The 13,965-nt window shown below is 45.3% G+C and overlaps 1 protein-coding gene across 5 annotated transcripts in view; it reads left to right on the top strand.

Annotated features, from left to right (window-relative positions):
- PLS3 (plastin 3) overlaps positions 1-13,965 on the top strand; it is a 60,772-nt gene that overhangs the window by 25,930 nt on the left and 20,877 nt on the right. For 3 of the 5 annotated variants that reach the window (XM_048514378.1, XM_048514375.1, XM_048514376.1), the window contains exons 2-4: positions 5,576-5,674; positions 9,902-9,989; positions 13,093-13,256. In XM_048514378.1, the coding sequence (XP_048370335.1) occupies positions 9,923-9,989; positions 13,093-13,256 (231 nt within the window). In that variant the 5' untranslated portion in view covers positions 5,576-5,674; positions 9,902-9,922. The remainder of the gene's footprint in view (positions 1-5,575; positions 5,675-9,901; positions 9,990-13,092; positions 13,257-13,965) is intronic. The other 2 variants (XM_048514377.1, XM_048514379.1) reach the window with 1 other exon arrangement.

Genomic DNA, 13,965 nt, shown 5'->3' with positions numbered 1-13,965 from the left:
ACTCACCTTCCAGGTGGATGTCTGGCCGCATGGAAGATCAGACCCCATGTCTAATAGGTTGGGGACAGATGTCAGGATGCTGAGAGCCAGTGTGGTGTTGTGGTTAAGAGCAGCGGAATCTAATCTGGGGAACTGGATTCCATTCCCCACTCTTCCACGTGCAGCTTGCTAGGTGACCTTGGGCTAGTCACAGTTCTCACAGGACTCTCAGCCTCCCCTTACCTCACAAGGTTCTTGTTGTGTGTGGGCGGGAGGGAGGGGAGGTGATTGTAAGCCACTTTCAGACTACTTTCCATAGAAAAAAGTGGATATAAAAACCATCTCTCTCTCTCTCTCTCTCATCAGTTTATTGGGTAGCCTTGAGCAAGCACGGTCTCTCCTCTCTTTCATCTGCCGCGTGGGAATACAATTGACTTGCAAGATTATTGTGACAGTTGACAAAATAACAATGCTACAGGTCACTGACTGACCGGAGTTCACACCTGACCATTAAGAGTTACCTGTGTGCAGGATCATAGCTGGTCCTGAATGCCCCTATAAATTATGATAAACAAAACAATTTGTACCACAGGGGTTCATATATCAGGGCCCCCACATCAGTCCCAAATTGCGCTGTTGACTCTTCAAAGACCCAGTGATTGGCAGCTATGGCCATTCAGCAGGTGAATTTGTGCATCTTCCCCAGCTGTACCGGAATGTGCCTTTGTGCTGTTTCCATTCCTTTTGGTGTGGCTGGCAAGTCTGTCCTTAGTCAGACTGGGCCTGGCTTTCCCATCCTCTGAACTGGGTGTTTCCTGAATTTGTGGGTTTACTCTGTCAGGAGCTCTGATTGCATCCAGCAAGCTAAAGCAAATACTGAACCAATTTGTGAATATGTACATCTTTTGATTAAATAAATAGTGACTTTGTCATCGAGACATTGTGGTTGTATCACTCACTCTACAATCATCGGCATTCTTCTGGTGGCTTCCAGCAAACATGAATGAAACCCAGGCTGAACCTGGAAAATCCTGTGGAGATTTTTTTCATTTCTTTTTATTAAAAAGCAAAAAAGATAAAAAAGGGAAAAGAAAAGAAAGAGAGAAAGACTAATGAAAAAACAAACAAAGAAAAGGTGGAAGAGGGGAGGCTGTTTCCAAGAGCCCCAGCTCACTCACTGCTGCTTCTAGATTTTTTTCAGAATGGGTGGGTCTTGTGGTCTGACTCGAGACCTCTGCTATCCACCTGTTAACTATCTACTATCTGCATGATTCCATCAACGAGGCAGGTAGCAAATTTGTGTATGAGGTGCACCTTCACATTAGTCACATGGTACTCATGAAAAAAGGTATCCCTCCCTTCTGATGCTACGAAACATTATGATATTGAAATTACTGAACTCTTAAACAATTCAGCATATTAATTATACACAAAATTAATCACAGTTATCCTTGAAAAAGATCATATATGTCTGCATTATACACAGGAGTTATTCTCAAATACTGCAAATAGATGGAAGGTGGCATGGTGTAACACAGTATTTTTGGGTCTCAGAAGCTAAGCAGGGGTTGATACTTGGAAGGGAGACCACCAAGTTAGTCACTGCAGAGGAAGGCAACGGCAAACCACCTCTGCCACTCACTTGCCTTGAAATACTTTTTCTGAGGTTTCACAAGTCAGCTGTGACTTGACAATGACACTACACACATGCATAGTGCTATAGATTGTTTCATATATAAGTGTTCGTGCTACACATTTTGTCTGAGTGAAACCTTGTCTTGAAAGCATTTCACTGGGTGCTTCTATACATGGAAGGGGGTTGACTCTGGGCTGCAGAGAAGGATCTGAGCATCATGAGCAATCACCATCATGGCGGCCCTTTTGTGCAGGTGTGATGCAGAAAAGGAGGAAGAACAGGGGGGACGGGCAGCAGCAATGAGCAACGTAGGAACCGGGTGCGGGAATGCCATTTCTTCCCGGGTCCTCTTTCATGCTGCAACTGTGATAACCCCCCCCCCCCTGTTCTTTCCCCTTGGGCCTTCACATACCTCATGGTCAGTCATTGCCCCAGCTGAGACTGAAATCCAGGAGAGCTCTCCCTATTGGCTTTTAGAAAGCCTTGCCATTCATCTTTGTTCAGAGTGCTTTCGGACAGTGGTGTTAGAGTTGCATGCTGTTTTTAATAGTCTGTTGAGCAGTTTCATGCTTCATGATTTTTCTTCTTAGCAAGTGGGGATGCTTGTTTTTAAATGTTTACTGAGTCTATTTATATCTATCAGTACAACACGAATGAATTCATAAATTGCTTCTGGAACCTTTTGGGGAGACAAGGTGGGATGGGGTTGGGGAATGCGAAATAGTGAAGTACTTGCAGCCCCAAAGGGAACGTAGAGAAGGATTACCCTAATGTGAGCTCTGAGGAAACATGGCCAAAGTGGGAAGTAGACGTGAACTTGGGGTAAGAACAACAACAAAAGGAAGTGATACACATATTAAAGGAAGGAACAGGGGAATTAAATAGCACTGATACAGAGAGCAGGATGGCTGAAGTGTTTTCTACAAGAGACCTCCAAAGGAAGATCCTTTCAGAGCTGTGGATGGGAGGCCATTATGCAGTCAGGGTGTCAGAGAGCTAGCTTGAAGCCTGAGCTTTTTGTCTTGGGTGAGGCCTCTGAAGCAGCTACTCAGCCACTCCTCCAGCTTCATCAACTTGTCCTCTAAGCTCTGGTGTCTGTTTCAAGGAGAACTTAAGTGCCTCCAGCTAATCACTTGGGAGCAATGGGTGCCCTTGGCATGGGAGGAATTTGGTAAACAAGGCAATAGGTTAATGTTTCTGGCTTTCTGGAGGTGTTGCAGAAAAGTGGAGATGGTCCACCTGAGAGCCTTTTCCTTTCATGCTATATCTCTTTCAGGCTCTGTGGAAACAAAATAATGTGAAATTAGACTCTTTCTACCTTCACACACACTCCCACCCATTCCATCTGGGGCTTGGGCTGGTAGTTCAGCAGTGACTTCTTATGTCTGGTCCATCTAGGGCTCAGGTAGCCAGTTTTTAGCAATGGTTCTCACCTGCCTTACACAAGATAAGGGCTGCCATTTGCTTGTCCCCAACAGAGGGCCTCTAGCAGTGGATGGTAGTGATTCTGGCACCCCAAACTGGACCTTTGCCCAGGACTACCCTGAATGAAACCCTGTAGTGCGCTTGTGAGTACGCAGCATTTCTTAGGGCAGAAATACAGGCCTGTTCATGGCTGTCTCTCAGCCTGACTGCCATTTTTTTTCATTTTAATGAATTAATTCATTAGATTGACAGCCACAAAGAAAACAGGATCCAAGTTATTCTTCCCAGGGCACTTGTGTCTGTTTTGCTGGACAGTATTCTTTTGGTACCTGTTTCCAGTTGTAATTTTTCAGACACCAGCTTCATACCTGATGGTGCAAATAAGTTCCCCCTCCCATGTGTGTGTAAGAAGAGGGTGTCTTCATACTTGACTTTGCAGAACTCTCTGATGAATCTGGTCTTGTGCTTCATGGGAAACTTCCTGCAGGGCTTTAGCAACACCTGCAAGCTAAAGAGGAAGTAAATAACAAAGGAGCATGCAGGGGCATAGCTTGTTAAAGCCATGGGCACCACGCCCCACCCACAGCTGCGCCATGCTCCATTGGGGAGTGCGGCTGAGTGCTGGCGAGCAGGGCTAGCCCCTTCCCCCAACCTCCACATGGAGGTCTAGCATGAGGCCAACCACACCCGAGCTTCACATGGAGATCAGAACAGCAAGGGCCCATTTGCATTAGCCTGCAGCTTAGAGTTGGATCCAAGCCAGACTGAGCACACAGCCAGTCCTCCTCTACATTTACACTGTTGGATTGCCCCCCCCCCCCAGTTCCACCTGGTTGGAGGGGGAGCTTGGGGTGGAGCCAACAGTATAAAAGCAGAGGAGTGAACACACCAGCTGTGTGTTCAGCTTACTGCTGGCCCCAGGGGCGTACCTAGGCAAACTTGAGCCCTGGGCAAAACCTGAGTTTGATGCCCCCCCCATGGGTGGCCACCCTCCCCCACCATGACCAAACAATGATTTTTTCCACCAGGTCGTTTCAAAGTCACCATCACATTATAGAACATCCCCCAACTCACAAATCTGAACATAGCAATGGGCCATGCCACACAGCTGAAATAATATTTGGAAAACATTTTCAAAATGCTTTCAAAATGTTTTATTACTGCTATGAAAACATTTTATGGTGTTGTATCCAGTCCCCCCAATTGGGGGAAACAGCATCACTTTCAATGTTATTTAAACTGGGGGGGGGGGGGCAGATTCTCCCTTTAAGGATTTAAAAGGAGAATCTGGTCTCCCTAGTTTAAACAAGTGATGCTGGAATCCACCCCCAAACAGCATCATTTTAAATGGTGTTTAAACTGGGGACCTCAGATTCTCCCTTTAAATCCATGCCGAAGGGGGTAGATTTAATAACAACAACAACAACAACAACAACAACCTTTATTAGGCACTGAGAGAATAAAAGAAAGAAAGAAAACAAGCATTGGTGAGAAGGGAGTGAATTTAAAAAGAGAATCTGGGGAAAATTAGGGGGTGCCTGTTGTCAGGGGTGCAATTATTAAGATAGCAGCACCAAAATTTCAGAGTATCTTCGTGAGACCCTACTGATGACACCACTCAGATTTGGTGAAGTCTGGTTCAGGGGGTCCAAAGTTATGGACCCTCAAAGGTGTAGCCCCCATCTCCTATTAGCTCCCATTGGAAACAATGGGGGATGGGGGCACTCCCTTTGGGAGTCCATAACTTTGGACTCCCTAAACCAAACCTCACCAAACCTGGGTGATATCATCAGGAGAGTCTCCCAAAAAATCCCTGAAATTTTGGTGCTGCTAGCCTAAAATCTGCGCCCCCTGCAGGGCAAAAACGGAAAAACACTGAAAATACAAAATCCCTCACAAACCTGCAATTTTGTCGCCCACCACAAGGTGGCGCCCAGGGCAGCTGCCCACTTTGCCCAATGGGAGGTACGCCTCTGGCTGGCCCTAGCCAGCTGAGGCCAATAACAAACAGCCTCTCTGAACTCCATGTGGAGTTTGGGAGTAATGGGCCTTTAACTGTTCTCTGACAGTTGCAAGGGGCTGTGCCCCCCCCCCCAGGAAATGGCACCCAGGGCTTTAGCCCCCTCGTGCCCCCCTAACTATACTAGTGAAAGCATGTGGGTAGTGTGCACTCCTCCATGTTGAAACTGGGTTTGCAGTGATTATACTTCTCTGGGAACCTCAAGCGGGCTACCAGGAAAACCTCTGCAGCTCATAAACTGCCTCCTCCCTGCCTAGAATTGAGCCAAGCTACCTTTGAGATTTTAACTGCAGCGTTCCAGACATGCCCTGTCTTAGTTCTGCCTCACCCCCCTCAAACTCCACCCTCTCAAAGCCTCTTTCCCCTTTATAAAATCATTTCAAGTGGCTTTATTAGCCTGCTCCGTTTCTAAAAGCAGTAGCTGACCTTACTACTGTCAATGTTTAATAGAACCAACCAGGCCTTATTAACCGACATCTCTCTTTCTGTCTTCTCCCCCTCCCCACCCCCAACAGGACCTGATCCCCTCCACACTTACGATCTCCAGTGGCTGCAGCTCTGCTTCTATGCATTCCTGGCCCAGAGGGTGACCCTGTTACACAAACTAGAACACTGTAAGTATGAACAACTTCAGAGACATGTGTTCACTAAGCAGGCCTGGTTTTTTAATTTCACTTTCTTGATGAAGAAGGCTTTTTCTGCAAAAGTGTATGCATGAGAAGCATCCTAGGAGGCTTGAATTCAGTGTGTGTGTGTATGTTTGTATGTGAGAGAGATGTAGCCACCTTATACTTTTTTTTCCTGGATGAAGCCCTCCAGTGTATCCTTGGCTGAAAGCTTGCGCTTCTGACTCCAGTGTATCCTTTCCCTTTACATCAGTGGTGGGATCCAAATATTTTAATAGTAGGTTCCGATGGTGATGGGATTCAAACAGTGGCGCCGCCGCACACACGCACCTCCAGTCCCTATTGGGCAGGGAGGTTGCTTTAGTAACCCCTTCTCGGCACTCAGAAAAAATTAGTAACCACTTCTAGAGAAGTGGTGAGAACTGGTTGGATCCCACCTTTGCTTTACACCCAACTGGAATAATCTGACACAAGAAAACAGCTACTCTTCCTGTGGTCTTCAAGACAATCTCAGAGCAGATAATCTCAAAACATCCTTTTTAGTCTGTGTCATTGCACTCATGTCATTTATGCAATAAGGGTGGGTCTCCACTGGCCCAACACGACTGCTGTGACCCAGTCTCAGCAGCAAACCTCTCACATTTTTCTCAGTTCTAAATTCTTACTGGCAAGAGCCATAAACTTCTTAATATGGCACACCATAGGACCGAAGGCTTTTTTAATGTTATTTTTTTCCTGCCGCTGCTTGCAGGTAGGGGATTTCCTTCTCCCACCAGGGGACTGGCAATCGTAGAAACGAAAGACCGGTGCCTGGATGAATGTGGGATTTGTATCACATGTTCAGCTGTACACGTGTTGACTGTAACATGGGAGCTATTCAATACACATAAAAAGAAAAATCAAGTGTACACTGTACAAAGATTATATGTGTGTTCTTGCAACTTGCGAACAGGGATTCGGTAGGATAGGTCAGAGGGGAGATTCAAACCAGGGACTCTTAGCTGTTATGCTACACTAGCTCTTTTTAAGAGAACCCCTCCCCTTTCTATCTCCTTTCACACAACTATAATCTTCCCCTGTCTTCTGTTTCAACGTCTCAGCCATACTCTCAGTCTCTAACTTCAGTTCCCCGAGGGGGTTGGCCATGCTAGTCTCTTGCAGCCAAAACTGCAACAACAAAAGAGTTTTGTGGTATTTTAAGGATGAACAGTTCAATCATGGCAGAAATTTTTATTGGCCAGAGCCTCACTTCATCTAGTTAAATATCACTTTTGTCTAAATTGATTCTACTTGGCAGGAATCAACCTTGGCTTTAAAAGTTTTGCTTTTGCAAGGTCAGCTTGCTAGGGCAATAAAGCTGCAAGGTAAGGCTTGCTGTTGACAAGCTGTTTATCCGAGAAACTCCTGTAAAAGCTGGCTTGGTCCTTTCAATCTGTTTACTTGCCATTTCCCTCTTTCCCCTCCCTTGGGTGCCACTGTGTAGCCTGTGTTTAAATTGTGGGTGTTGCTCTTCTGGTGGCAGCTGGGATTGCTGCTTCCCTGACAGAAATGAAACCGCAGTCCTTGCTTGGTTACTGGTATTAGTTCAGAAGCTCAGAATTCTACTAATGAGGTAAAATAAATTGCCCAGATGACCAGACGTTTGTTCAAAATGGTTTGTAGCCAGCTGGGAGGCAGCCCTGACCTGCTGATATCTCAACCCTTCTTTTGCTATTTTAAAATGCCTACAATGAAGCCAATCTACTGTGAAAAGATAGATAATTTTGGTCTTAGATGCTGGGAGCCTCAGGATTGACCAAATATGGAAAAACATTTCTCCGTGGGCCCTCCCTTTTTTCTTGTAACTGTGGTTGTTTGATTTTGCTTCCTTTTTTTGTGTGAGAGAGAATTGTCTTTTTGTAGCACTTCTCTATTGTTGCACAAAATTCCTTGAATATTCATCATTCACTGGGGAGCTGGTTCCTGGCCTGGGGAGTAGCTTCAGACAGAGGAACTAATATGTGTGTGCATGCACATGTGTGTGTGGTTGCACACAGGAGTAGCTGCTAAACGTCGCAAAGGCACAAAAGTCATCCAGTTGATAGGAGTTGCTAATAGTTGGGAGCGAGAGGAGAGTTGGCTCCCCTTTGTTTTTATTAAACTACTAGTTGGGTCCCAATGAAAAACTGCAAGAGGAAACATGAAAAAAAAAAGAATTGGAAGTTTCCTTGATATGTGTATGTGTTGCCAAGTCATAGCTGACAAGTGGTGGCCCCATAAGATTTTCAAGGCAAGAAACATTCAGAGGTGGTTTGCCATAGTCTGCCTCTGTGTGGGGTGAGAAAGTTCTGAGAGAACAGCGTCTGGTCCAAAATACTTGTCAAGCTTCATGTGGAAGAGTGGGGTATTGAACCTGGTTTTCTAGAATAAAATTAACTGCTTTAAAAGGCTACACCTCCATACACACATCCAAACTCTCTTCTGATTTTAGATCAGGGGTCTGCAACCTGCGGCTCTCCAGATGTTCATGGACTACAAATCCCATCAGCCTCTGCCAGCAGGCCGATTGGTTGCAGACCCCTGCTTTAGATGGCCTGGTTAGACACCTAATCAAACTGCACATGGTAGGGGAAGGGAACCACCAGCCCCCCTTTTATCTGCGCCAGCCACTGTCAGTCTGATTTGGAATGAGGAAGAAAAATTCCTCCCTGACACTAAACGACATCAGTCAGACTCTGGGTCCAAAGAGATGTGTCAGATAGAAGCAGTGGATGTTTAGGATGCCCCTTTTCCTTGGAAGCTCCAGCACTTACCATATCCTTATATTGTGACCTTTTCACAGACACACACCACATTAGAAACTATTCCTTGAACATACAAAATAACACTCTCAAACTAAATGCTTGCAACCTCAGGCAATAAGCATTATGAGCATAACAATTGTTGTGAGTGCACTCAAAGCTTGGAACAAACAGATTCTCTTTAGTCACTCTGCAAACATAGGGTGGGGGGCACTCTCAGTGCTTGTTCAAACAACATTGTCTGGCGTGCAGCCACCACACTCTCTTGCCATTTGACAGAATGCTCTGGTATGACCCATTTTATGGTCTGTGACAACCTTTCCATATTTGGCTGGAAGTAGGCAACCCTCTATCGTAATGCAGGGTGCTGGCTGTCGGTTTGGCATTAATAATACAGGGCGAGTTGTTGCCATTTCGAGTGTGCAGCATAACCCGGTGTTTTACTGTAAGAATGAGAATGCTTATGTGGTCTTGCCTCTGACCTCAAAGTCCCTTCTCTCTTTTTTGGGGTTTCTGCTATTGGCTGTACAGGGGAGAATCTTGGCTTCGCTTTCTACATGGATCCATCTCAAATCCTTGCCACTCTGCTGATTCCTCTGTCTTAAGTCAGAAGGATCCTGTTTGCAAGAGAGAGCTTTACGGCACTTCTGCAACATTTTATTTTGGGTGAATTTCCAAGGAGGATGCAGATCCATCAGTGTATTGGGGGGAAACCTGCCTGCTAACAATTTGCCAGTGGTTCTGGGTAGTGTGAAGCCAGGCCAGTGAAAACCAGTTCAGAAAGGAAAACAGAATTGGATATAATTACCGAAATATGCCTTCTCTGTAGGTGCTAAAGATCCAGAATGTTAGTTAATAGCTATTCATTAATCACATGCTCCACCAGACCAGATTGAAATTGTGCATCTGTTTAACAATGTTAATTGCAAGGCATTTTTACACGTGTATCTAGAAAGATGCATTTCAGTATTTCCAGGAAGTTTGACAAAACGAGCCAAGTTTGTAGGGTGCCTACAGTTAATTGATATCTGAGGGTTTGCACCCCAAAGCATAACATGTGATCAGCTTTTATAACAATCTACAGTGCTTCCACTGCCAAAAGATATTTTATGGATTTTTGTGTGCCTCTTTTTTTTTTGTTTGCAGCATGAATGGCAATGAATCCTGAAGGGCAGTCACAGTTTGTGCCGTTCTCAGAAGAAAATGGTTACAGACAGGGCTAAATATTAACAATACTAATGGTTTATCTAGCATGGGGCGGAGCGGGAATGATGTATACCCTTCTTCTGGTTGGAGAAATTTCAGCTTCAAGAGATGCAGCAGTTGAAGTCCACTTTCTGTTTATTGCATGGCAGACTCTGTTAGTTAATAGGACTTTTGGTCTCAGGCACTCGTTTTCCAGACTCAGCAATGTCTTCGTTTCTCTTTTCTGCAGGCCCTTCTTGTAGTGCATGAAATGGCCAACGTTACACAAATATCCAAGGATGAACTAGAAGAACTCAGAGAGGCCTTTGCCAAAGTGGGTAAGTGGATTGATGGCTTCCACTATAATGAATTATGCATTTGGTATTGAGAGCCAAACATTGGATTGGCTGCCTGGTAAGACATTTGCGTAGCCATCATGTGTTGATACATTCCCCTCCCCCTAACATTTGCTTGAATTTGCACAAGATTAAATTACCAGTTTAGAGTTAAGAAGAGTAATACTGATAAGGGTCTTCATCCCTGCCCCAGGGGCAACATTCCTCCATTGTTCTCAGCGGCTTTTGTGATATTATGTTTCCTGGCACTTAAAAGTAGGTAGAGTTGGGGTAGATGTCAAATTTTTATAACTTTGGCTGTTAAACTGAAATATCTGGTGGCAATGAATGGATCACAGAAAAAAACGCTTCAGTCTTATGTTTCCTATGAAGAAATGACTGGGGATCATGGCTGAATGGTGGAGCATCTGTTTTGCAGGCAGAAGGTCTGAGGTTCAGTCCCTTTCAGCATATCTAGTATCTCAGGTAGATAAGGGGTTTTCCCAGTGCTTCCTATCTAAGATCTTTTAACTGCTAGAGGATCTCAAAGATATTAGAAACAGCTGCCGGTCACAATAAATAGCCCTGAGTTATATGGACCAAAGACATGACAGTATAAGGCAACTTCAGATATGACCCGAAATCTTTGAGTCCTTCACTAATATTAAGGCTAATAAAATAGTACTTATTGGCCCCTTATGCACAATGTATTTGCATGGTGGGGGAAAATGTCTATTGCAGCAAGAGTTTTTGAATGAACGTGTTTATTGAAGCCCTGCTTTCACTTTTCATTCTCTCTATGGCAAGCAAGACCACTTGTAGCACGATTTTAATTTTGCTTCACCGCCAGAGCTGGCAGATTTGCCAGTGAACACAGCTTTGCCCCAGACATCTTCCCACTGCCTGCAGCCAGCCTTCTCGCTCCCTCTCACGCCTTCCCCCTACATTGCCCAGAGGCAACTAATTCCTAACTCACTGCAGGCAGTTAGTTGTATTTCCTTCCTTCCTTCCTTCCTTCCTTCCTTCCTTCCTTCCTTCCTTCCTTCCTTCCTTCCTTCCTTCCTTCCTTCCTTCCTTCCTTCCTTCCTTCCTTCCTTCCTTCCTTCCTTCCTTCCTTCCTTCCTCCCTCCCTCCCTCCCTCCCTCCCTCCTCCCTCCCTCCCTCCCTTCCTTCCTTCCTTCCTTCCTTCCTTCCTTCCTTCCTTCCTTCCCTTCCTTCCCTTCCTTCCTTCCTTCCTTCCTTCCTTCCTTCCTTCCTTCCTTCCTCCTCCTCCTCCCTCCCTCCCTCCCTCCCTCCCTCCCTCCCTCCCTCCCTCCTCCCTCCCTCCCTCCCTCCTATCTTCCTTCCTATCTTCCTTCCTTCCTTCCTTCCTTCCTTCCTTCCTTCCTTCCTTCCTTCCTTCCTTCCTTCCTTCCTTCCTTCCTCGCTCTTCCTTACTTCGTTCCTTTGTTCGTTCCTGCCTCTTCCTTCCTTCCTTCCTTCCTTCCTTCCTTCCTTCCTTCCTTCCTCTTCCTTCCTTCCTTCCTTCCTTCCTTCCCTTTTGCTGTCCAGTCACAACTGATTTATTGCGACCCCTTACAGGGTTTTCAAGTCAAGAGATTCAGAGGGATTTTGCCATTGCCTGTCTCTGTGTAGTGGCCTTGGACTTACTTCCAAAGTGATTTCCTACCCAAACACTAACCAGGGCTAATTTTGCTAAGCTTCTGAGATCTAATGAAAATGGGTTAGCCTGGGCTATCCAGGTCAGGGTGCTGTTTACTTTGGTGTTGTAAAAATGTACAGTATACCTTTAAAAAAAATGAAAACCAAACATGGAGCAACAGCAGAACATAATAAGGCAAAGTGGAAGAAAAAAGTGTCCAGGTAGAGTGGAAGCCAGACACATTTCCCTGGAGCCTCTCAAAGCATTGGGCGGTCCAGGAAAAGGTGCTGCTATTTGCAGAGGCCAGCTTAGCTTCCACACAAGATAGAAACACCGTCATGGTCTCATTAGCAAACCTTAAGTGTCAGGATGGGGTGACAGTGATTCTTGTAAGCCTGTTACAAGGTATGGGGCATTATCAACTCTACCTGGGGCTCATAATCCAAATGTGTGTGTGTGAGTGCTAAGGTGGAAGAAAGTATTTTGCATAATGCTGCAGCTGAACTGAGATTTGAATGGGAGCCCCCCTGCTCAATACTTGTCTTGCTCTGTACTAACTCATGCTAAACTCAGAAAAGCAGGCAAGGTGGCAGGCAAGAATTTAAATGTTGTAATTTGGAAAAATACCTGAAAGCAATTAGATCACCTGCCTGATCTGCAGTAGTGGACATACAATAATATTCACCTCTTTGGTGCACTTCTGCATCCAGCCACACTGTGCAGAAATTGTCTTTTCCTTTTCCATGTTATTGGATGCATGTGAAGTTGCCAGAGAGGCACAAGGTCCAAGAAACGGGGACAGAGGACTGGAGATGTCTGGTGTGCAAATTGAGTTTGATCCATAAAGAAAGGAAGACTTCTTTGAGAGTTTGCCTCAATGGCTCTGGAAAACCAGCTAGATGCAAAAAGCTCTCCAGCAAGTTTGTTTGTGTACCCTGGAACTGCCCTCTAGTGTACAAACTTAGCCCTGCAGACATCCCATACTTTTACTTAAAAGTTAGCAACAACACTAGCAAAAAAGGAAATGTCAGCCAAACCACAAAGTTGAACTGTACAGAGGGAGCCAGTGCAGAAAAACATATTGGTGACTTAGGTATCCATGGACACGAACCTACTTTGCTTGCAGAAAATTCCCAGTTCAGTCCTTGGTACCCAAAGTTAAACCATCTCAGGGAGCAGGTGTTGGAAAAGGCTTTTCTCTGCTTGAGGCCCTGTAGAGCCACTCGCCCTTGGAACATATTAGGCCAGGAGCCAAGTTAGTCTGGGCACGTGACCCAAAGTGTGCTGTGCAAGAGGAATTGGTTATGAGGTAGCTAAGCTTCCTCCCTAAAATGTATGTATGGATCAGGGGGTAGAGGGAAGATTTACTAGAACAAAGTCCTAGACTTGCTGGATTGCTAGCAAGCAATATTTCACCCAGATTACAACTTGCTTTTCTGCCTGTCTTTTCCTGCTATGTGCCAGACCTCAACAGCAATGGGTTTATCTGTGACTATGAACTGCACGAACTCTTCAAAGAAGCCAACCTGCCTCTTCCTGGCTACAAAGTGAGAGAGATCATTCAGAAACTCATGATTGATGGTGACAAAAACAAAGACGGAAGGATCAGCTTTGAAGAATTTGTTTATGTAAGCATGCTTAAGGTTCCCTGCTCCTACTCCTTGTTGCCTGCAGTTCTCTGCATTGCAAGAAGGCCAGCTCTCCCATCTCTAAACCGCAGGGGAAAAATAACGTTCTACAGCTGAGCAGAAATAATTCCATGCAAGTCCATAACTTGAATTAAAGCTTTGCCATTCAGTTTCTTAAGTGGTACCATTACTCCACCCAGCTAATGTTGCTAAGTCTCTTGCTATGGCAGGTGGCCTCCTGTAATTGCTGCTATTGGAAGAAAAATAAAAACATTGCTGGCTTCTATGCCAGTACTACTGGGTATACTCCAGAAATGACAATGGGAAGTCAATGGTTTTACCACAAGGTTTCCAGCAATTCCTAGTGCTAACAGTTGTCACTTCTTGGTACAACCCATCAGTGTCAGTGACACTAACCTCCCCACCCCCATGTCCCTGGTCTGCCAAGCCTTCCACTGGTAGCCCGGCTCAGTATGGCAACTCTACCCAACAGTGACTGATGTAATATTGGGAGTGGAAAGGGGAGTCTGCACTTCAGAATCCAAAATCACACCAAGAATTATCAAGTTGTCCAGAGTCAAAGCAGGTCAAATGTATTTCCCTGGGTGCAAACCATGATTTAATATGTAGGAAACTGAAGGTCCTGGCTAGCTTGAGCTAACTCTTTGGCTTCCTGACCTTAATGTTTTGGGTCCTCCTTTGTTATGAT

This window comes from Sphaerodactylus townsendi, linkage group LG13 (genome assembly GCF_021028975.2).
Source record: "Sphaerodactylus townsendi isolate TG3544 linkage group LG13, MPM_Stown_v2.3, whole genome shotgun sequence".
NCBI lineage: Eukaryota > Metazoa > Chordata > Lepidosauria > Squamata > Sphaerodactylidae > Sphaerodactylus > Sphaerodactylus townsendi.
The sequence above is the reverse complement of the archived record's forward strand: the minus strand, read 5'-3'. Positions and strand labels throughout refer to the sequence as shown.